Source organism: Vespa mandarinia, chromosome 1, assembly GCF_050613455.1.
Source record: "Vespa mandarinia isolate Hongniang chromosome 1, ASM5061345v1, whole genome shotgun sequence".
NCBI classification, from domain to species: Eukaryota; Metazoa; Arthropoda; class Insecta; order Hymenoptera; family Vespidae; genus Vespa; species Vespa mandarinia.
The window spans coordinates 17,198,298-17,222,500 of record NC_140810.1 but is presented as its reverse complement, the minus strand read 5'-3'; the positions used below and the strand labels follow the sequence as shown (position 1 = coordinate 17,222,500).

General features: G+C 32.3%; 1 protein-coding gene across 8 annotated transcripts in view; it reads left to right on the top strand.

Moving 5' to 3' along the window:
* The window catches only part of rho-5 (rhomboid-5), a 243,629-nt gene extending 225,948 nt beyond the window's left edge, over nucleotides 1-17,681 (top strand). For 3 of the 8 annotated variants that reach the window (XM_085658969.1, XM_085659017.1, XM_085658986.1), the window contains exons 9-18: nucleotides 11,464-11,786; nucleotides 11,971-12,057; nucleotides 12,360-12,560; nucleotides 13,765-13,948; nucleotides 14,987-15,225; nucleotides 15,348-15,372; nucleotides 15,690-15,880; nucleotides 15,974-16,270; nucleotides 16,346-16,499; nucleotides 16,587-17,681. In XM_085658969.1, the coding sequence (XP_085515095.1) occupies nucleotides 11,464-11,786; nucleotides 11,971-12,057; nucleotides 12,360-12,560; nucleotides 13,765-13,948; nucleotides 14,987-15,225; nucleotides 15,348-15,372; nucleotides 15,690-15,880; nucleotides 15,974-16,270; nucleotides 16,346-16,499; nucleotides 16,587-17,018 (2,133 nt within the window). In that variant the 3' untranslated portion in view covers nucleotides 17,019-17,681. The remainder of the gene's footprint in view (nucleotides 1-11,463; nucleotides 11,787-11,970; nucleotides 12,058-12,359; nucleotides 12,561-13,764; nucleotides 13,949-14,986; nucleotides 15,226-15,347; nucleotides 15,373-15,689; nucleotides 15,881-15,973; nucleotides 16,271-16,345; nucleotides 16,500-16,586) is intronic. The other 5 variants (XM_085659065.1, XM_085659119.1, XM_085659037.1 and 2 more) reach the window with 5 other exon arrangements.
* Nucleotides 17,682-24,203: the final 6,522 nt, after the last annotated feature.

Below are 24,203 nucleotides of genomic sequence, written 5' to 3'. Positions count from 1 at the left end.
TTTCAACCTGAGATTGAACATAATTATGTACTGCGAACGTGTTCCGCGTTTTGTTATTGGTGTAAAGAGCGAGAGACATGTCATCGTATTATATAATACCATAATGTTTCTCTCTTAATAAAAATATTTTTCATCTCTCGTTGAATCACGTTATCTTTATCTTCTTCTTCTTCTTCTTCTTCTTCTTCTTCTTTCGTTACAATACATGTAAACGTATTATTTACGACGATCACGCGTTTACTCATTTAATTTTATCTCAAATGACAATGGATCGCCAAAGAAATTTTTAAATCCATTGAAAACGTTAATGTTTCACGCGAATATAGATAGGATAGGAAAAAAAAAAAAAAAGAAGAATTATTTGAAAGACGTGTGACGTATTGTTTGTGTGTGACGAAACAATCGATACGTTACAATTCGTAAAATATGAAAAATCCAATGAAATTATTTTTCCGCTTGATAAAAATATTTTTCAACGCGTATAAACGACAAGTAATTAATTCGATTTTTATCATGGTAAGTAAAACTGTGTTCACGATAAGAATATAGTGAGAGAAAGCTCTTCTCAGATTTTATCGGCTTGCCAACAACGATAGGGCAAAGTTGAAGGCCAAAAGAAGTGGCTTTCTTCTTAGCCAACCACCGACACGTTAATGGCCACTCTTCGCGTTTCACCAACTTATTTACCATGGCCTCCTTTTTTTTCTTGCTCTCCTTTCTCTCTTTCTCTCTTATCGCATTTTTTTCGTCTTCTTTTTCTTCTTTTTTTTGTCCTTTCTTCTTTTTTTTTTTTTTTGTTTCTTCTCTATCTCACTCTCTTTTTCAACTTACTTTACACGTTATCCCTCCCGCACGTTACACAGTCGTAACCCAGCGATTCGTACACGACGCTTCTTCTCTTGAGAACGAGAACGAGAAAATAAGGGCGAGAATTTTGTGCCGAGCTTTAAACTCGTATTCGTAAAACTGTCACGCGAAAGCGTTTTCACGGAATGTGTTCATCAGCTTGGATTACCTTCCTCAACTACCTGACCCCCTCTCCTCCCCTCGTCCCACCCAACCTTCCTAAACTCTAGATGGTTGGTATACATACATATGTCTTGGACCATTTAATATGGCTTAAATTAATTTGATAAATCAGACAAATGGATTTTCCAAGGACATCGTAGTTATTATCGATCGACTCTGTTCAACTTAATCTTCGTCTCTCGAATAAAATATGTATGTATCTAAATATATAAATGAATTTCAATTGAATTCGTGTGAACAAAAAGAAAAAAAAAAAAAAGAAATAATAAAAAGAAAGATAGAAAGGATAAGAGTAAAAGGAAATCGTAAAATCAATCGATATCACATCGAATATTCGTGATAATTTCATCTATTATCCTAATATCGATGGGAATAGTAATTTTATACGAGCCCCAATCGGAGATAATCCAACGGGATTTTCAGAAGGATAATGTTATTAATCTTCTCGAGGAGGACCACCAAAAGTGATCCTTTAAAACGGTTGGATGATATTATTATATTCAACCACCGTTTGGATATATTCTTATAATTAAGCTGACATATTACGGACATGAAGATAATTGTTATGACGGGTCATTTTCGAACGTACGTTCTAAATGTTAATAATTATAATATTAATTTATAAATGAAATAAAGAAAAAGATAAATTCAATGTTAAATATTTTATTGATATTAAAGATATATAATTTACAAGAACACGCTGACAAAAATCTATCAAATTTATAATAATTATAATAATTACATAGTATAATAGAAAGAAAGAGAGAGAGAGAGAGAGAGAGAGAGAGAGATAGAGAAATATATTTCTACAAAGGCACACAAATTCATTTGATGGCAAGGACCGGACTTATTTACGACTTGTCAAAGGAGCTAAGTTGAAATTAAAAAAAAAAAAAAGAAAAAAAAAGAAGAAAAAGGAAAATGAAAGAAGAAAAAAAAAATGGAGGAAGGAATTCTTGGTAAAGCGTTCCTTAATTATCCACCATTTTCTTGCTAACGTTTTAGTGTGTTAATAATTCAGGAATAGCGAGCCGAATCGGTTAAACGGCTGTTGGTGGTGGTGGTGGTGGTAATGCTGGTGGTGGTTGTGATGGTGGTGGTGGTGGTGGTGCGTCGCATTACTAAGGCTCTTCGGTTAGAAAGAATTAGTCTCCAGAGGGTTGCTAAAAGAAGCCAATGAAAAGAGAGAAGAAGTGTAAAAGAGAAATAGAGAATAAAAAATTTAAGCGAGAGAGAGAGAGAGAGAGAGAGAGATATTATATATTATATATTATATATAAATATACATATTAGATTTACACGAAGCTATTTTTTTAACGAAAATCGCTGTTACGAAAGCAGAATAATAGCTGCACCGTACCGAAGTATTTATGAACTCGTGGCCGAGTAATTAGCCTGACGCAAACGTACTAATTAAGGACTCGACGTTACGGATAAATACTAGAAAAGAGAGACTGTGAAACTTTAAATCGTGAGCGATTCTTTTTAAAAGCGCAGACTCGAAAGTTATTTTTCTTCTACGTTCCCCTTTTTCTTTTCTTCTCTCCACGTTTTTCTTCTTTATCTCCTCTTTTTCTCTTTCTATTATTATTATTATTATTATTATTATTATTATTATTATTATTATTATTATTATTATTATTATTATTATTATTATTATTATTATTGTTATTATTACTATTATTATTATTAAAATATTATTATTATTAAAATATTATTATTATTATTATTTTCAATTACAAAAACATCGATTATTATTAAACGAAAAGAAGGAGAAAGATGAATTTCCTGAAATAATTATTCGTTGAAGTGAACTAAATAAGAAAAACGTTCTTTTATTAATGTTAAAATTATTAAACGGCTCGCTATGTTTTTTTTTCCTCTTTTCTTTCGTTATTCATTATTGTTAATTCTTTCTTTTTCTACCTTCCTTTCCTTTTTTTCTCTCTTTCATTTAACGTTCCCGCCGCTTTTCGAGATGCAATGACGCTTAATTTGCGAACGAGCACGTTGGTTGGTTCCGAAACGATCGATAATGCAATTAACGATCGCGTAGCATATTGTAACGCACACAGGTAGTACGACGACGAAATCCTGGTACGCTTCTACGATCGATACGGTGCAATAAACAGTACCAATGTTAATTTCTACGGAACCAACTCGAAATGAAATTCCATTTGGTTTTACAATCGCATAAACTTCGTTCCACCTCTCATTTTCTCGTTCCCTTATTCTGTCTCCTGTATTCTCTCTCTCTCTCTCTCTCTCTCTTTCTCTCTCTCTCTCTCTCTCTCTCTCTCTAACTATCTCTATTTCTCTTTTTTTGTCGCTATAACTTCTCCCCGATTATCATTTTTCCTCGTACAATTTCGTTATCATGTTGCTTTTAGCGTACGATTACACATTACGAAGAACATTAACTTTCATAAACGATCGACGAATTATCCAAACCACCTAATTAAATTCTTGTTTTGTTAACTTTTTGAACATAATGAAAAAAATCTTTGACATGTCTTTTCTTTTCTTTTTGACGTTTCAATTCTTTTTGTTATTTTTTTTTTCTTTTTCTTTCGTTTTCCTCTTTCCTTTTTCTCCGCACCGCTTATAATTTGTGTAAGATTCGCAAAGATATAAGCAATAAAAAATGAAATAAGAATAATGAAATCGCAAAGGAATGAAGAGATATGAATCGATTCTTATTTAAATTTATCTCTGAATTTTTCCTTCGAAAAAAAAGAAAAAGAAAAAAAGAAAAGAAGACTAAAAAAAAAACAGAAAGAAAGAAAGAGAAAAAATAAAAAGGAAAAGAATATTTCAACGTGACAGAGATCAGACATAGGGATTAAAAATTTTTTTCAGAATATTTGCAGAATACCCGATATAGCCAACAAAGTGATTTCTATTAAGTGAACGATCTTTGATATTTTATCTTGACGTTGTTGCGAAGCGATTTATCATCACGACTGTATGAGCATTACACTATCGAATGAGGAATATCGAATTCTCACTGTGAAACTTTCTATCCGATCAGATTTTGTTCGTGAGCTTTACGTTAATAGTTACGAACAACGAGAAAGCTCAAATTCATCGTATTGAATTTACGCACGATAAATCTTTGAAAAATTCGTAAAAATTCATCCTGACGACAAACGAACGAAGGGGATGAGAAAATGAACGGAGAAATGAACGAACAAGTAAAGTAACAGAGAGAGAGAGAGAGAGAGAGAGAAAGAGAGGAACAAAGAGAGAAATAGAGAGAAATATTAACTGCCATCTCTTCCGACTTCGTAGTATTTAGTAACGCGAATGAAACGAACGTGAGAGAAGTATGCTGCGACTCCGAAGATCATGGATCAAAGGACGTAAGTGTGAGTGAGATGGTTAGATGAATGTGAGATAGTGGAAAATGAAATTTATGGGACAAGGGGGTGGAGAGGTGGTGCAGGGTAACGACGACGACGACGATGACGACGACGAGTAATTTAAGATCCAAGTGACATTACTGTTTTACGAGAGGACACTAAAACAATTAATTCGCGATATTACTAGACGGGAGAGAGATGCGTGCACGTTTTTAACAAAGGATATATCGTATACGTTAAGTACTTAGATATTTACAAATAAATAGATATTCATTTATATATATATATATATATATATATATATATATGTAAATGCGTACGTACATATAATGAAATAATTATTATTTGGGAAAAAGTTTTCACGATAAACATTTTAAATAAGTTCGCGTAAAATAGTATACAATTATAATTATATGAAAGAAAAATTAGTAACTTAATTGATGTGAAAGATAATGAAGTCGTATAAACGAAAGGCCAAAAATAGCTTTCTATTTTGTCCTTTTTTTCTGTGGCTTTTTTTTTTCTTTTTTTTTTTTCCTTTCTTCATATCATTTTATTCTTTTTCTCTTTTGTTGAAACTCTAATGCAATATTACGATACGTTAAATTAACGAACGTAAATGAGAACGAGAGAAAAAGTCCTCGTTCCATCCTCCTCCCCATCCCGTCCCCTCGTCTCACAGCGTCCACTCCAAAAAAAAAAAAAAAAAAAAAAAGAAGAAAAGAAAAAAGAATAGTTAAGTAACTCAAATAGTTTTATATTAAACTCTTCTCTCTTAGAAGAGAAAAAAAAAAAGGAAGGGTTGAGAGAGAGAGAGAGAGAGATGGGTAGGTAGGTTTGAAAAAAAATAATTGGGGAAGAGATTTAAACACGAAATATACACAGACACACACACACACATACACACACACAAACACGCATGGGCGATATGATAACATCGAAAAGTCCACGAAACACCGAGGAGCTCCAATTTCAAATTTTTATCTCGTAGTAAAGCACACGCCGGCACGTTAAATTTCCCACGCAACACGCGGCCATAATTTTTAATCACTTTATTACCGGACGTAGCAATGCGACTGAGAAAGAAAGAGAGAGGAAAATTACAGAAGCGTTATCTCCGTGTACGGCTGTCGTTCTCGTGGACACGAAAATGTTGTCCTCCTATTTATAAAAATATAATGTACATGGAATATACGGTAAAAACATATTCCGAACCAGTTTGTGGACCATCATATTTTTTCAAATCTGACGTTTCGAAAAATTTGCTCTCTCTCTCTCTCTCTCTCTCTCTCTCTCTCACTCTCTCTCTATCTATATGTCTGTCTATTTGTCTGTCTTTCTGTCTGTCTGTCTGTCTGCCTGTCCCTCTCTCTCTCTCTCTCTCTCTCTCTCTCTCTCTCTCTCTCTCTCTCTCTCTCTCTCTCTCTCTCTCTCTCTCTGTCTGTCTGTGCCTTTATTTTTCTTTCTTTTTCTCTCCGTCTCTGCTCTCTGTCTGTCTGTCTGTTTTTCTTTCTGTCTGTTTCTTTCTCTCTCTCTCTCTCTCTCTCTCTGCTCTTTGTCTGTCAATTGTTCTTTCTGTCTTTCTCTCTCTCTCTGTCTATTCCTGTCTTGTCTCTCTGACTATCTGCTTGTCTGTCTCTCTCTATGTTTATTTCTGTCCTGTCATTGTGATTATCTCTCTCTCTCTCTCTCTCTCTCTCTCTCTTTTTCCCCCAGTATATGTACATATCTATCTATTATACCAACTCGTGCTATATCCCCATGATGCATCCCGTAGGAAACGTTTCTGTATAATATGTATCTACGATATAACTACGGTCGGTTCCCTCGAGATTTGATATGCACGCATGTGTGTAAATTTACCGAGAAAACATGCGTTGCGAAGATGTGTGTGAGAGAGAGAGAGAGAGAGAGAGAGAAAGAGAAAGAGAAACTAAGAGAATATCAAGAGAAACCAACAACGTAATCCTTGTCGCAACTTCTGCGCAACGTTCATGAATATTTTGACATATTCTTGTTACTTCCTTTGCGAATTGTTCGTCGGTGTGTTAAAAAAAGAAAAAGGAAAAAAAAGAAAGAAAAAAAAAAAAAGATAGAAAAGAAAAGAAATAAAGAAAAAGCAAGAGAAAGAGAGAAAAAGAGAAATAAATAATAAAAGTCAGCGAATGGAATACATTTTTGAAACACGTTTTTCCTACTTTCGAAAACACTTTTTCCTTTTCCCTCTCTCTCTCTCTCTCTCTCTTTCTCTTTCTTTTTATATCTCTCATCCATCGCTCTTGCTCTATTTCTCATAAAAGTCACGATCACCCTAGATCGTTCGATCAGAGATCTTCCGAACCATAGAAAAATTAGTTTTCACAGAGAATATATCTCGTCTAAAAAAAAAAAATAGAGAGAAAGGGAAAGAGAGAGAGAGAGAGAGAGAAAAAGAGAGAGAAAAAAAAGGAACATTTCTCGTGAAAACTATCATATGTATTCTCTGAGTGTCTCGACATGCGCACTTATATATACACACGCGCACATACGCACATATACACATATGTATATATTGGAAAGAGTGAGTGAATGAGAAAGAGAGACAGAGAGAGAGAGAGAGAGAAAAAGAGAAAAGATAGTCCACATGGAGAATTACTGCCTGTCGTATTTAATTGAAAAGCGGCACGCAGCACGCACGGATCGAGCAGAGATCTATAAATTTTCGAAGTAGCCATTGTGCAGAACCATTCTCTCTCTCTCTCTCTCTCTCTCTCTCTCTCTCTCTCTCTATCTCTCTCTCTCTAACTCTCTACTACCGACGTAATTCCTTCTCGTATGTTTGTGTTTGCCAATAGTTACGAATATCCTTTACTCCCACACGGTAAAGAGATTAGAATGAATCTTGCGATACTTTAGACATCAATGAAAATTACAAAATGGTGGAAACGATGCTCTTGTTTGATATATTATACGAGTAATATACTCTACGTCAAATGTAACACAGACAGATAAGATTTACATCTTCTTATTTACAAAATAATATTATATATCGTACATTCGGATTATATCAGATCCCCATGGGTAAACGTTTTATAGACAATAATTCAATATTTCAAATTATTGCAAATTAAATAGAACAAATTATCCTTTTTTTTTTTTCTTTTATAGCTATTTATCTTAAATTTAATTATAAAGAGAAATTATAGAAAATTTTATATTCAAATTGGAGAAATATGATGAGCAGTTTTTAAAAATTTACGAAAACAAAATGATTAATGATTTTATTATTATTAATAATTAATTATTTTCTAATGTTACTTTTCTTTTTTTTCTTTTTTTTTTTTTTTTATATTTCTTCTTTAAAAATTATTTAATACACATTGTATATATGTTCATCAGAATTATAATTTATGCGTTATCACAATGTAAATTATTCCGACGAAGTGAACGATGAAATGAATTTGTTTTTCTTCTTTTTTATTTGTTTACATACAATCATTAGAATTTCCATTATGCAATAAACAGTTAAAACATTGAAACGTGACCTATATAATAGAAATTCAAACATTGTACCGTGCGATTAGATTTATCTTAATCATATAATATAGAAAGATTTTTAAATACTTTCGCGTTACGTTTGTATTTATATCGTAACGATATAATTGAATATATGTGAAAAATGTCAAGTATAAATAAGCTTATTATAATATCGTCGTAAGCAAGATAACGCAATGCAATCCAATGCAATGCAACGCAACGCAAAGTTATCATAATCGAGCGAGAGTCTAGCTCGAATAACAGTTTTCCCATATAATCATATACGCTCGATCGAACGCAAATATGCCGAAGGCTGTACATTATGAATTCAAATGAACGAACGTCCTGTTAAATTATATTTTACCATCCTATGTACATATATATATATATATATATATATATATATATATATATATACATAGTTTTGCTTTATGATTGTTAACATAGCACACATACAATAATAGATTGCTTTTAGTTTAATCCAGAAAAAAGATAGGAGAAACACGCGAAATGGGAAAGAGAAAAGAGAGAGAGAGAAAGAGAGAGAGAAAGAAAAAAAAAGAATAGAGAAAAAGTTGCGAATGACACGAAGCAACGTTCGACTATAGTGAAAGACAAATATTTATTGAAGGGCCGAATGGCGATCTTGATAAATAAATAAAGTACCGTTTTAATGGAATACAAATTTACCTGACATAAAAACTAAACGATTATCAAAGGATCGTTAAATAAGAAAGACCAAAAAATAGAAACCTTTCAAGTCTATTCTTCCTTTTTATTTTTTTTTTCTTTTTTCTATTTTCGACAAAAAATCACTTATTATTTGCAAACGTTAATTATTCCTTTTCTTATCGTATTATTTAATCAATGATAATGTATATATAATAGATGGGTATTACGTAAATTTCTCACTAAGGAAGTCGACGAACTTAGCAAGCTGTCGAGAACACGCCACTGACAGAAATAGTCTGACCAATCGTATACTTCGACTACTGTACTTGTCATTGTCTGCCCATTACAAACCGTAGAAACTTAGTCTATTCTCCTTAGATATATATATATGTGTGTGTGTGTGTGTTATTCTAATGATGTACGAAAATGGAGTATCAAATCTAAACAGAAATTGTAAATTCGAATTAATCTTAGAAATGATATATTATATCAAAAATTTTTGCCATAGAAATGATTTTTATTTCTATCGATGATTCTTCGTTCAAGGTTGATAATCGATGATCGCTCAATATAGCGTTATATTCGAAATTCATACTGGATAATATCGGTAATAGAACTTAAGCTGGCTTAGATGCTACTTCGACATTGCATTTATAACGTTAGTAGTAGAGCAACGTTACGTTATAATCGTATAACACGTTTATAACTAGGGATGTGTATGAAAGATAAAAGCCGATCGCGGGTATTAAACACGACTGGATCGCAATATAACTTGAACGCAGGAACGAACCTACGCGCTTAACAAACAAATCGATATTAACCTACGACGACGACGACGATGACGACGACGACGACGACGACGACGACGATGACGATGATGACGACAACGACGACAACAACGAACTTCGTCGTAATAATAATTATTACAAGAATTCGCGAAGCTTTAGCTCGTTGTCGCTTTTGATTATGATAATTTTCATACAGATTTAAATCTTATTCAATCGCTGCGTATGTTTAACAATATTTTCATAAAGAAACATAATGAAAATGATTAAAGACATATATGACATGCTAACAATAATAATAATAATAATAATATTAATAATAATAATAATAATAATAATAACTCCGATGAAAAAGGTATTATATTCATGCACTATTGGTACTCCCAATTAATGAACCTTGAACTATTGCACTATTGATTATAAATGCGTTACGCGTTATAAATAATTACAGAGATAATTAGATAAAATAATTCACAAGCTCATTAACGATCGTTGTAAAATCACATTACCGTGAAGGGCCTCCGATCAATTGTTACCTGTGTTCGCCATGCATCGCCAATCGACGTGAAAGCCCATAAGTTAATATCAATGAATGACGTTCCGGCTTCTCGAAATTAGCAGCCAACGCGATAATACTATTATAGATTCGTGACTGTAATGGACGTATACAGTCGGCCATGTTAAAGGACGATGAGCTTGGATGAATAATCGAGCTATCATTATATAGTCCATGGAGAGTTGATTTTTAAACTATTGTCTTTATAATCTGTTCAATGATAAAATGAACGTTTCAGTGGAATTATTAGCCGTTGAATGAACACGGTAATCATCATCAAAGAGGGAGAAAGAGAAAGAGAGAGAGAGAGAGAACTTATACTAATAATAACTTATACGAATGATTTGCTCGAATACTTCGAGTATTTAACAAAAGAATTTTCATTCTAAACGAAACGAACTCGAAACGTTTGGACTTATTAAATTTCGAGCAACTCCTCGTAAAAGTAGTTTTCCTTAAAAATGAACTATCAAAACGTTACTTGCATTTATGATAACTTGTGCGATTTCGCACAAATGCACGCGAATATACCGAGGATTTCGTGATTGGTAAGTTGTAAAAGGTCTGTGCAGTTGCATCTGTAAGGTTAATTAAAAATCTCGAGATATGTTCGCTCTTTCTCTCTCTCTCTCTCTCTATCTCTATCTCTATCTCTATCTCTATCTCTATATCTCTATCTATCTCTCTCTTTCTCTAGGAAAACAAGTATTTCAAATGAGGAAAGACGTTATCGTCGAGTGAATCTGTGCTTCGAGAACGTGCAATTCGAGGAATTTCTAAAAGGGAATATCGTGCTGCCCTTTCAAAGGGAAATAACCTCTAGTTCGCGTAGGAACTCGCTTGATATGCGGTTAGAGGCGCTTAAGCTCGTTAAAAACGACATAAAGCCCGATAACTTTCTACGAATACGAGCGTAACCTTGTAATTTGCCGGCTTTCGTGCATCGTCGGAAAATGATTACGATACTTTCTCTTGCGTATTACAGAAGACTGTAACACAAACGACATAAGAGAGAGAGAGAGAGAGGGAAGGAAAAAAAGTCATACATATATATCCTTATCATAATTTTATCTCTAGAATGGTGCGCGTTTGTAACCTTTAATTGTCGTTAAAAAATATATCTCGACTATTCAAGTTCCTCGAAACTCTCCCTATGTTATATTAAAGTTCTTAATTTTAATTACACATCAAACATTGTTCCTCGTTGTAAATTAAAAATTTAAATATGGCGTGACGCGTTCGCGATTCTTCGATCGATATATCGATCGAGAGCATCGAGTCAGTACCATCTAGCGGTTATTGGTACGAATTAAAAGTACCGCTCGGCACCTAACGACTTATACGTACATTATAGAAAAAATGAAAACAATATACGTAAAACTTGAAAGTAATAAAATGTTTTTTCTTTTTTTTTTTTTTTTTTTTTTTTTTTGAAACGAATAAACCAAACTTATTCTTTTCAATGTATCTTTAATTATTATCGTTGGACTACTAATTAAATTTTTCTTTTTTTCTTTTTTTTTTTTTCCTTTCCATTTCACAGTCACTGACGAGACAACGTCCAAGAGAAAGATCTCGAACGAGGCCAGAATCTCGAAGCTTTCCGCCAAGCGTAATTGCCTATCTGTCAAGGACAGAGGGCGTATCATCCCCGGAAAACGGCCAGGAAGAAGAAGAATCCTTTTTTGAAAGGCCGCCGCCTCCGCCACCGCCATTACCGCCGCCAGCTTTGACAACGAGTCAGCAACAAACCCAAACGCAAATCGAACAGACTGCTGGGGGATTGACTAAAGCTGAGGATGTCGATGGCAAGATTGAAATTCGAGATTCAACGAATGAACGTGAGACGAGCGAGGAATTGGTCAGGTATCATCAGATTCTCGAATCCTTCGTTCATTCATTTGTTCATTCCTTCCTTCCTTTCTTCCTTCGTTCTCTCCTTTCTTATCTAATTTTATCGGACATTTAATAGTTCATAATCGAAGATTGTTTTCGATTACTTTTGGGAAAAAATAATCGAATGAAAAAGATTGATTAACGTCCATTGCAGATTCGCACAGCAAAATGAGGAGAGGAGTACGATCGACGGACAAGTTAGGAGACCTCATCAGGTCACGAGGGACCATTATACTTCAAGGTAAAATCTAAAATTGATTATATTGATATTTAAAAAAAAAAAAAAAAAATTGTTCAATATTTAATTTACATGAGATGGAATGATAAACGAAAGTTTTATGATTAGATTTAGATTACGCTTTTATTAGGGCCTACGTGTGCTCGTCGTCGAGAAATAATAATTAATATCAATAAATTGATAAACTTTTCTTCTATCCATCTACATTCGATGAATACATTGAAAATCCATTTTCATTTGTATGGAAATTTAATAAAACTATATCACGAGGTCGAGCACACGATGTATACTCTTTACAACGAAAGAAATTACAGAAAGACAAGTTGGAGCAGGTCGAAATACGACGGCCCATTGAGAGAGGACACAAGGATGCAGCAAGACGATGGTGTAACTCTGAGAAGGGAAATGACCGGTGGTACAAGAATCTCCCCTAGTACCATCGATCGTGTCTTCGATAATAGTAATCGACGGCAATATGGCATGGGAATCGTTGGTCGATTTTTCGGGTATGTACACCCGATCATATTTATTTTCATTAAAATTATTAATCATTTTCGTTAAAATTATACTAACAAATTTCGAACGCTTCAAACAAATCAAATTACATATATATAATTTTAATTATAATCAAATATATAAAATATATAATATATATATATAAATATATATATATATATTATTAATTTTCTATTATACAAATATTTATATAAATAATTTCATTATGACAGAATATATATTTTGATTATTATATTATCTATGCTTATATATATATTTATTTATTTCTTTTTTGTGTTATACAAATATTTATATAAATAATTGGATTTACAATCATTATACGAGAAATATAATAAGAACGAATTCTTAAAAATATTATTCACACGAAACGCTCGTTCACTTTTCACCGTTCGTTTAACAAAGTTAGTTCTATGTACTAAGCAACGTACATAGAAAGAGAAGATAAAGAGAGTGAGAGAGAGAGAGAGAGAGAGAGAAAGCACAGCTTTCTATGAAACAAGGACCTCTCCGGTGCAAGACTCAAGAATCTCATGCATAAATAAATATTAATGGAAAGAGCTGTTTGTACCAATTCAAAATTGAATCTCAAAGTTAGTATACTTTGGTTTCGTGCTTCCACGTCACAAGAGACGTTGTGACGTAATAATCATAAAGTAAACTTCAAACAACTTGCGATCGACATTGTCTTCGTGATAACAGTGACGATGATGATGACAATGACAATGGCGATAATGATGAAGATGATGAAAATGATGTAGATTTTGATAATGATTCAAGAGATATTATAGTTAATCACTTGTTTTTTTTAAACAAATTTAATAAACATACATTTCTCGCATTGTAAGAAATAGAGAGAGAAAGAGAGAGATAGAGAGAGAGAGAGATAAAGAGAGATGGACGAATGACTCGTTTAATGCTAGAATTTCAAGGTGGATAATAATGGTACCCAGGTGCGACATCAAATGTCACCTTTGACACGGAGAATGATTGATACGAGTCTGCGACATTTTATTAAATGTCACGAAACGTCAGCGGCAACGTTCGTCGGTTTAATAGTACTGGGTAGACTTGACATAAAACTACCGAGAAAGAGAAAAAGAGAAAAAGAGAAAGAGAGAGAGAGAGAGGAAGAGAAAGAAAGAAAGAAAAAGATAAATAGATCCTTAAATTCTTTTCTCCCTCGTATATTTTCAGGAGATCCTTTCGGAAGAGTATAACCAACAAACCGGAAGTAAGAAAGCAACTGGACGATTTCGAGGATCACAGACCTTATTTTACATATTGGATCACGACCGTGCAGGTTCTCATTCTGATAATATCTTTAGCTTGTTATGGCTTCGGACCTGTTGGGATGGAACTTAATCATAGATCAGCGAGAGTAAGTTATATCGTCGTGTATTTTCAAATTCATACATTCATATACATATATCTTATTTCTTATTTCTTATATATATATATATATATATACAAAATCAATTATTACTTTATATCGAAAAGTTAATTTTTTACTTGATATATATATATATAATTGATCTTTTTAATATACGAAAAAAAAGAAAGAAAATTAATTTTATACAGAGTTCAAAAAGAAAAGAATAAATAAATAATTTATACCATATTGTAGGAAACGATAAACAATAGAAATTATTATGAACGATTCATTGAGTAACGCTATTATTAATGTCGTAGAGAGTAATAAAAACATAAAATTATTTGACTATTAAACGAAATTGACGTTTCGCGAGAATCTATGTATATATTATACAGATATACGTATGTACGTGCATACATACGTACATAACCACAAGGTGTATAGAATCGTTGACCCAGGCAATCCCAAATAAAACTTTATATTCGATAATTGATAGATTGCAAATGTTATGCAAACCGCGCGTGCCGTCGTGTATGCGCACGGCAAATCGTCTCCCTATAAATAATCATGAGGTTCTACGGTCGTCGTGTTATTCAACGTCGTCGTACCTCGATTTACTCCATTTCTATCGCGATCCTTCGTATCTTTTTGTGTTTCTATCTGTCTATGTATGGTATACATGTATGTACATATATGTGCGTCCGCGTGTATGCGACCATTTATACGTTAAATAGAATTTTGAATTCTATCTTCGTTTCTCGAATTCATTTCAATTCTTTCTCAATACATTCTTTTTCTTTTTCTTTTTTTTTTTTAATGGAAAATTTTTTTTTCTTTTTTTTTTTTTTTTTGTTTTTTGTTTTTTTTGTCTCTTTGTCTACGATCACGCGTTAGATATATGACGATTGTTCTTGTTATTTTCTTTTTTTATTTATTTTTGTTTTTTTTTTTTTTTTCTTTTCGACGCGAAAATATTAACACGTTCATATATACGTGAGATTGAAAATGAAATGAAATGAATTAATATTTATTATCGATTTGTAGGTTTTGGTAACGAGCTTGTCGTTACAAGAAGTCGATTATCAAGAGCCTGCAAATTTCTGGCTTGGACCAAGAGCCGCCGATTTGATACACCTTGGTGCAAAATTTGCTCCGTGTATGCGCCGAGATATTAAGATTTTGAAGGAGATCGACATTTGGAGAGAAAGAGAACGCGATACCGCTTGCTGTATAAGAAACGATGATTCCGGTTGTGTGCAATCGAGTAAAGCCGACTGTTCAGTGAGTTCAATTTGATTTTATGCTCGATCATCTAATTATTTCAAATACATATTCCCTTTTATCCTATAAAGATCATATCGATAATATAAATTCTACTTTTTTTTTTTTTACTAAACCAACTGGTCCGAGGATTGAAATCAACGATTACGGTAAATTTAATGGGCCATTAAGCATGCATTCATTTCACGTTAATTTATATTTAGATTCGAACAAATTTTTTTTATTATTAATCTTTTTCATTGCCCCTTTTTAAAATTCTATGATTATTATCAATATTAATGTAAAGTTGAATATGATTAAGTAAATATTATTCAATCTTCAAAATACATAATTTTTTCTTTGTAAGTGTTTACGAGGAGTAATCTATAAGTATAGTAATTTAATAAAATATAAAAATAAAAAATATATATATACACACATATATATATATATTCACACACATATATACATAGACATATATATATAGAACACGATATCGACCTGGAAAAAATGGGGCCCTGGAGACAGTGGACCTGGTGGACGAATAAGTGGATCCGTTTGTGGTTTGGACCCAAAATTTTGTGATGCTCCAGCTAGCATAGCCCCATACGAATGGCCAGATGATATCACTAAATGGCCCATCTGTCGAAAAACTAATCCATTCAGTCAGCGCTACAAGTAAGTATGAAAATGATCACGAATCAAATAATTTCTCATAAATATTTAATATTAAAAGAGTTAAGGTATTCAATGAATTTTTCAATTCAATAGTAAAAATTTGAATCAAAGAGGAAATGGAAATTTTCCGATCGGTCGATACAAAGATAAAATGGCGGAGCACATGGTTTGCGAGGTGATAGGACATCCCTGCTGTATCGGTATTCATGGAATGTGTCGAATAACAACGAAGGAGTATTGTGATTTTGTCGGTGGTTATTTTCACGAGGAAGCATCCTTGTGCTCCCAAGTCGAATGCCTCCACGACGTTTGCGGTATGATACCATTCCTCCATCCTGAATGGCCAGATCAGTTCTATAGATTATTCACTACGACCTTCCTTCATGCTGGGTAGTATCGCGATCCTTTTTTTGTAATCCCTTCACGCCTAACCGATCGTATGGATTTAAACGTGTCATCTTTTAGAATTCTACACCTGGCTATAACTCTACTGATTCAATATTTCTTGATGAGAGACTTGGAGAAGCTAACGGGCTCGTTGCGTATCGCTTTGATCTACTTCGTGGGCGCGTTAGCTGGAAATCTGGCCAGTGCGATATTCGTTCCTTACAGAGCAGAGGTAATATAAAATAATTTCTCATACATTTAAATTTAATAGAAAATAAAACTATAACAAGAGAATATATAATCGATTTTTATTGTTCAGGTTGGTCCAGCTGGAGCACATTTTGCATTGCTCGCTACTCTAGTCGTCGAGGTCCTGCATTGCTGGCCAATGCTGAAACATCCAAGGCGAGCACTTTCAAAGTTAATCTGCATACTTTTGGGTCTCCTAATACTCGGTGTTTTACCATGGATCGACAACTATGCTCACCTCTTTGGCTTTATCTTCGGCTTCCTTGCGGCTTACGCCTTCATGCCTTTCATATCTTTCGGGCACTACGATAGACGTCGTAAAATCTTTCTTATTTGGGTTTGCCTCGTGCTCATAGTCGGTCTCTTCGTTCTCCTTCTTACTCTCTTCTACAACGTCCCCGTCTACGAGTGCGAGGTCTGCAAGCTCTTCAATTGTATACCCTTTACGCGTGACTTTTGCGCCTCGCAAAATATCAACATCAAGAGGGAAGAGCCCGTATGACACACGGGGCCGCGGTTCAAAGTCGAGCGCGAAGTACCGTTCGGCCCCCGATCCTACGCTCGTTCTCATCCTACAACAACATTAACAACAACAACAGCAACAACAACAAAAACAAAAACAACAACAGCAACAACAACAACAATAACAACAACAAGCCAAGAATTCTCGATCCAACGGATTCTCTTAGCCTTTTTGGCTATAATCCTCTCGAATCCTACGTACGATCGTCATCTAGAAAGATCTTTTTCCTGCGATACCTGAAGGATTGATCGAGGCCGGGTGTTGTCTCTTTTTTCTTAAATTGTACAAAAAAAAAAAGAAAAATGAAAAGAAAAGAAAAGGAAAGGAAAGGAAAGGAAAGTAACGTTGAAGCGTAACATAGTGTCTCGAGATCCGATAAAATGGCGATGATGAATGATGACGACGAATGGCGAAAGATCGACGACGATCGAAAGGATCCACCATGTTGTTTCGGAACTTTCTTCCATTATTCTTCGCCCACTGCCAAGGGGAATGCAAACAGCGAAGAATGATTACAATGGCGACTAATAAGATCTCTCGAGATGAAGAACCGACATAATGCCTTAAACAAGTATAATCGCGTACTCTCTCGTCGTTCTTCTCCTTCTCGAGTAAAAAAAAAAAAAAAAAGAAAAAAAAAAATATTAAAATTCTCGATCTTTGGAACGATATGAGCCTCGATGGAATGTAAATATAATATATTTGCGCATTATTATATATTAACGTTCCAACGTTTTCTTTTTCTTTTTTTTTCTCTCTTCTTATTTTTTCGACGAGATATCACGAATATAATAAGCACGATCTTTTTGTGGATTCGTCGAGGAGATAATTGCCGATCCGAGGGAATCCATTGAGACACGAGCGTTCATCTCTTTTGGTGTGTGTTAATATTAAAAGAAAAAATTAAAAAAGAAAAAAAAACCAAAAAAACAAATAAGGAAAAGAAGGAAAGTGAGTGTAAATAGAATAAAAAAAGGAGAGAGAGAGAGAGAGAGAGAGAGAGAAAGAGAGAGAAAAAGAGAGAGAGAGAGAGAGAGAGAAAGGGGAAAAAAGAGAAGAAAATAGAAGAGTGGAAAAGAGAACGGGGGGGAGGTGAAGAAAAGAAAAAGAAATAAAACAAAACTCTTGTTAAATACGTTCTAATGCTCTAACGGACGCGACGATTAATGAAAATAATAATTATAGGGAGAATCTTTGAAAGTGTGCACGTCTTTTTTTCGTCTCACACAGCACGGCGTAGCCGTATCTCGTATGATGTACCTCCGACACACTGGAACTATCTGTGATGGACCACACGATCGACTACGGAGATATTTTTAAATAGTTGTACACGATAGATAGCGAGAGTGCAACACATCATCGTGAGGGCTCGAGGAATCGCCGATACATAAGATGAATTGTTAGAGAGAAGAGCTTTTGAGGTCGGATGAGCTTAATTTTAAGAGTCGGAGGGGAGACACGCGACACAAGGAGGAAAGTGTTAAAAATTAAGTCTACGATGAAACGAAACACAATTTTTTATAATGGCGCGAAGAGAGAGAGAGGGATATCAGAACTCTTAATCAATTTTCGAAACTTGTACATATAATTAAACATGCGAGAGCGAGCGAGAGAATGAATGAGAGTGAGAGAGAGAGAGAGAGATAGAGAGAACGAGAAAAAGAGAGAGAGAGAGAGAGAGAGAGAGAGAGAGTGAGAGAATGTGAAAAAATGAAACGAGTGGAAGCGTGTTTACGCGAAGCGTTTAAGTCGAATCGACTATGGTTAACGTAATATTGTAAATGTGTATTTTATTATAACGGGTATGTAAGATGTAACTGGCAAAATAAGCAGCTGATCCGAGATCCGCGATTTTATTCGTCTCTACAGCTTAACGAGTTTTAAGGCGTGTTTGCGTTTAACAAACTAGAGCTAGCGAGAACAGAAGACGGAAATAAAATGTGCCACAATGTGAAAATGATCAAGCAAGCAGGTTGAAAGGATGATACGGCAACGTACTTACGAGGGTGATTGAATGAAATATTTTTCGAAAGATCACTTATAAATATCATTTTTTATCTCCATCGTATCAATGAATTATCGTCTTGTAATAAATCCTTAATCGTTAAAATCTTTTTCATTAGAATCGTAATTGATTTTTCTTTTTTTTTTTTTTGTCTTTCTTTTCTTTTTCTTTGCTTCCTCTCTTTTTTCATTCCGTTCTTCTTTCTTCTTGTTTTTCTTTTCTTTTCTCTTTTTTTTCATTTCAAATTTTATCAACGTTCACAATTACGTTATCTTATAATTGTTTCGTCGAAATCACCCTCGTATATTTCTACCTGCGTATATAAAGTTTTGCGACCTCCTCTGATATAGCACGCTCAGTTAAGGATTGATTCTTTCGTTGCCACAGCTAAGTCAATCATTCTGTTGATTTACTTTTTGAAAATTATTCTAAGAGGAATAGCAACAATTATTGTCTTCCTATTGCGTTCGATATTTTTCTTTTTTCTTTTTTTCTTTTTTTTATTTCTTTTTTCTTTTTTTTCCCACTTTGAATCAAAATCATACAAAATACTTTTAACGTTTTAGCCAATAATAATTAAGATTATTCCTTTTTTCATAATATTATATATGTAATAGAAAGCTTGATAAACAAGTATAATATATTTAAATTACTCGATAAGATAACTTTTTCATATATGCTTTCTGACTATAATTAATATCCGTATATTTCCTTCTATTAATTTAATCATATGTACGTATGATTGACACAATGCTGGGCACAAAACCGAATTCTCGTATCTTAGCGTAGAAGCGTAAGATTAACAACAATAACAAGAAACAATCTACCCCCTCTCCCCCCCCTACATCACGCTCGTACATCCAATAGTATGCTAACTTAACTTATATTGCGCAAGAAGAGTACTGCCTATTGCAGTCCAAATATTAAGATAATGATCATTATGATTATATGATTATTATTGATTATTATTATTATTGATTATTATTATTATTGTGATTATTATTATCGTTATTATTACTTAACAGAGTAATTACATCCTCGTGTAATAAAGGATACAAGAAAGAAATATGAAAAAAAGAAATCTAATTTAATGCGAGAGAGAGAGAGAGAGAGAGAGAGAGAGAGAGAGAGAGAGTGAAAGAACGAGAAAGAGAGAGAGAGAGAGAGAGAGAGACAGAGAGAGAGAGAAAAAAGTGTGAAGTGCGAATTGTTCAATATTAATGATGCGTTCGAAATTTTGTGATAAACGAATATATAAGGGACATAAAAACAAAAAGTGAATGAAGCTAAGCTACGTATGAAGCCATAAATACAATGAGTATCGATAACACACATGAAACTTTTCGGATTATACATATATAAATAAATATATATATATATATATACATATATAATATATTATATATTTATATATATATAAATATGAATATGAATATAAATACACGATGAAGAAATAAGAAAACGTATGCCGATTAACGGAAGCCCAGGTGTACCGTGGCGATTGTCGACGAGTAACATATTGTTATTATTGTAAATGTGTCATATACATATAATAGCATGCGTAAAAGAAAAAAAAAAAAAAAAAAAAAAAATAACAAACGGAAAAAATGCCACCACACAATAATATACACGTACAATACACGTAAAAACGTACATACGCGCATATATGCACGCGCGCGCGCGTGCTCACACACAGAAAAAAAAAACACACACACACACATGTTAAGAAAAAACATTACACACAACAGTGAATGAGAAAAATAAAATTGAGAACCTTCGATATTTCCATACCGTTCACGGCGAGGTGGAATGTCGTCTTTCGCCGCGGGGGCGAAGGGGAGATAGCTACGTTCAAAGTGCCTCCCTCGAGAGACTAAGGATTAAACAAAATAATTAACCAAAAAAAAAAAAAATGAGAAAAAAGAAAGAAAGGAAGAGAAAAAGTAAGAAAAAAAAAAAGGAAGGAAGGAAGAATGAAGGAGCAAATAATAATAATAATAATAATAATAATAATAATAATAATAATAATAATAATAATAATAATAATAATAATAATAATAATAATAATAATAATAATAATAATAATAATAATAATAATAATAATAATAATAATAATAATAATAATAATAATAATAATAATAATAATAATAGTAATAATAATAATAATAATAATAAATAATATTAATAATAATAATAATAATAATAATAATAGTAATAATAAAAATAATAATAATAATAATAATAATAATAATAATAATAATAATAATAAAACAAAACAAAACAAACAAAACCAAAGTGTATTTCGTATGTATGTATGTAATAATTGCAACAACGGTCGACACATTGTCACTGAGTTTACGAGAAATATACGGAATGTGTGTATAATTTTATTTCGACTTCATTCAATAGGGATTGCGTCATCGATGCGTTTGAATTTGAAAAAAAGGATACGAAAGAAAACAAAAAAAACAACAACAACAACAACAACAAAATTTATTCATTTGATTTCGACCGTCGAACTCTATCTTTTTCTTTTTTTCTTTTTCTCTTTTTTCTTCCTTTTTTCCTCTCTTTTTTCTTAATATAAGTAAGAGCGATTTTATTTTGTATGAAAATATAGATCGATGGTCAACGTTCTTTTCCATTTATTGCCTAGGAACAAAAATTATGTCGAAAAATTGAAATAAACGTGTTTTATTCAATTAAGAAAGAAAGAGAGAGAGTGAGAGAGAAAGAGAGAGAGAGAGAGAGAGAGAGAGAGAGAGAGAGAGAGAGAGAAAGAAGGGAAAGAGAAAAAAAGAGGAAATAAAGAAGAGAAAAAAAGATGATGAAAAAATAAAGGGAACGAAAGGAAGTCGTGTACGAATGAGATAAATACGACGACATCTCGGACACTCGTCGGTGATTTGCTCTTGATTCCGTTTGCGAAGAAAAATTAATTAAAAAAAAAAAAAAGAAAGAGAAAGATAGAGAGAAAGAGGGAGAGAGAGAGAGAGAGGGAGAGAGAGAAAAGAAAGAGAAAAAAGCCCATGTAAATAAACGTATGCGTCGAAAATGGACCAAGGATAAAAAAAAAACTAGCGAGGCTCGTGGCGCGTGTAAAATTCATTTTGTCGCATTTATTATTAACAATCGTAGACGAGCTCTCGGCCAGGTAGGATCGTAAGTAAAGGTACAATTAAACTCTAATGTTATTTAAAGAAAAAAAAAAATAAAAAAAAAAAAAAGAAATAAAAAAGGAAAAAGTATCTACTAATGCAACCAAAAACAAAAAAAAAAGAAAAAGAAAAAACAAAAGCATGAAGCTACCATCGTACATGCACAAAACCTAAGACGAGACGATGTATGCGGCCGTCGTTCCTACGAAGAAAGAATAGAGAAAAGAAAAAAAAAATAAAATTGACTGATCGATAGATCAACTTTTTTTTTTGTTTTTTCTTTTTTTTTTTTTTTCTTTTATTCGATCCCGCGTACGTCGTCGTAAAGATTGCCATAAATTTTCCAAACGGAAAAAGAGCGAATTAAACCGACAATGTGTGTAAAATTTAATGAATTACTAACGATAGTCTTCTCGATCCCCTTTTATATATATAAATATACATATATATATTTATATATATATATATATATATGTATGTATATATATGTTTATATATATATATGTTTATATATATATATGTTTATATATATATGTATGTATGTATGTATGTATGTATATATATATTTATATATATGTATGTATGTATATATATATTTATATATATATATATATTTATATATATATATATTTATATATAAATATATTTATGTATATATATATATATATATGTATGTATAGTTTAGGAACATTCCACCACAGCCGCGCGGTATTATTTTTCTGTATCCCTGTATCTATAATGAACGATGTAAACAATTGACGATGATGGACTACAAAATTACGAATATGCGACTGTATCATGAACGATTATTATTATTGTTGTTATCATCATTAATATCGATCACATTATTATTTTTGCATCATTATTATTTTCATCATTATTCATCATTATTCACTTATTTATTATTATCATTAATATCAAATTAACTAATATTTTTCACTAGTAATCGATAAAGTCTTCAATTGCAAATTTATTATTACTAATCATAATGATACATTGTGTACTCTTGTCGCTATTATATATATACATATATATATATATATATTTATATGTGTATATATGTTATATATATATATATATATATATATATATATTATTACATATATGTGTATACATATATATGCATATAATAATATTTTATATATATATATATATATATGTATATACATATTATGTATATATATTATATATATATATACGTAAACACTCTCATACAGACCTATATTAATATCCTGAATAACATATTAATTTAATAACAATAAAGAAAACGTGAAATTCATAACTCGTATGGAATAGCGTCACGTTCTGATACATGATTTTTCAATTCGTTCAATTCTATATTTTGATCTCTCTCATTTACATTAGTTTTTCTAATCCATAAACAAAAAAAAAAAAGAAAGAAAAGAATATTGTTTCGATACCGTACATACTTTTATGCTCGTGTCTCTGTACAAAAATGACTAAAAAAAAATTCAAAGCAAGAGAAAACATGAAGAAAAAAAAAAGAAGAGAAAAGAGAAGAAAAGAAAACGAACGTTTGCATGTATAGTTCCGTGATACGAAAATATAAATGAGAAGGAAAAGAAATATATATGTTAAATATAAATAGATTCTCTTTATCTGTGCAGGTGGGTAGCGTAGAATAGGAATGCTCTTTTTTGAAAAACGTCGCTTAAACTTAAAGAAAAGAAAAGAAAAGAAAAAAATAATAATAATAATAATAAAAGAAAAGTAAAAATTAACGTTTATTGTATCATATACATATATAAAAACAATGCTGCATATATATATATAATAATATATAATATATATATATATATATATATGTGTGTGTGTATAATAGCGCGTATCTTAACGCGGTATCATTATCAGTTTATAAGCTGAATATTTTTTATGGGAATAAAGGGAGTAAAACAATAATCGAGAATAATTGTATATCGCGAAACCATTACGTAACAAAATATGAGATCGACTTTTTTTGTTCTTTTTTACCGAAAAATC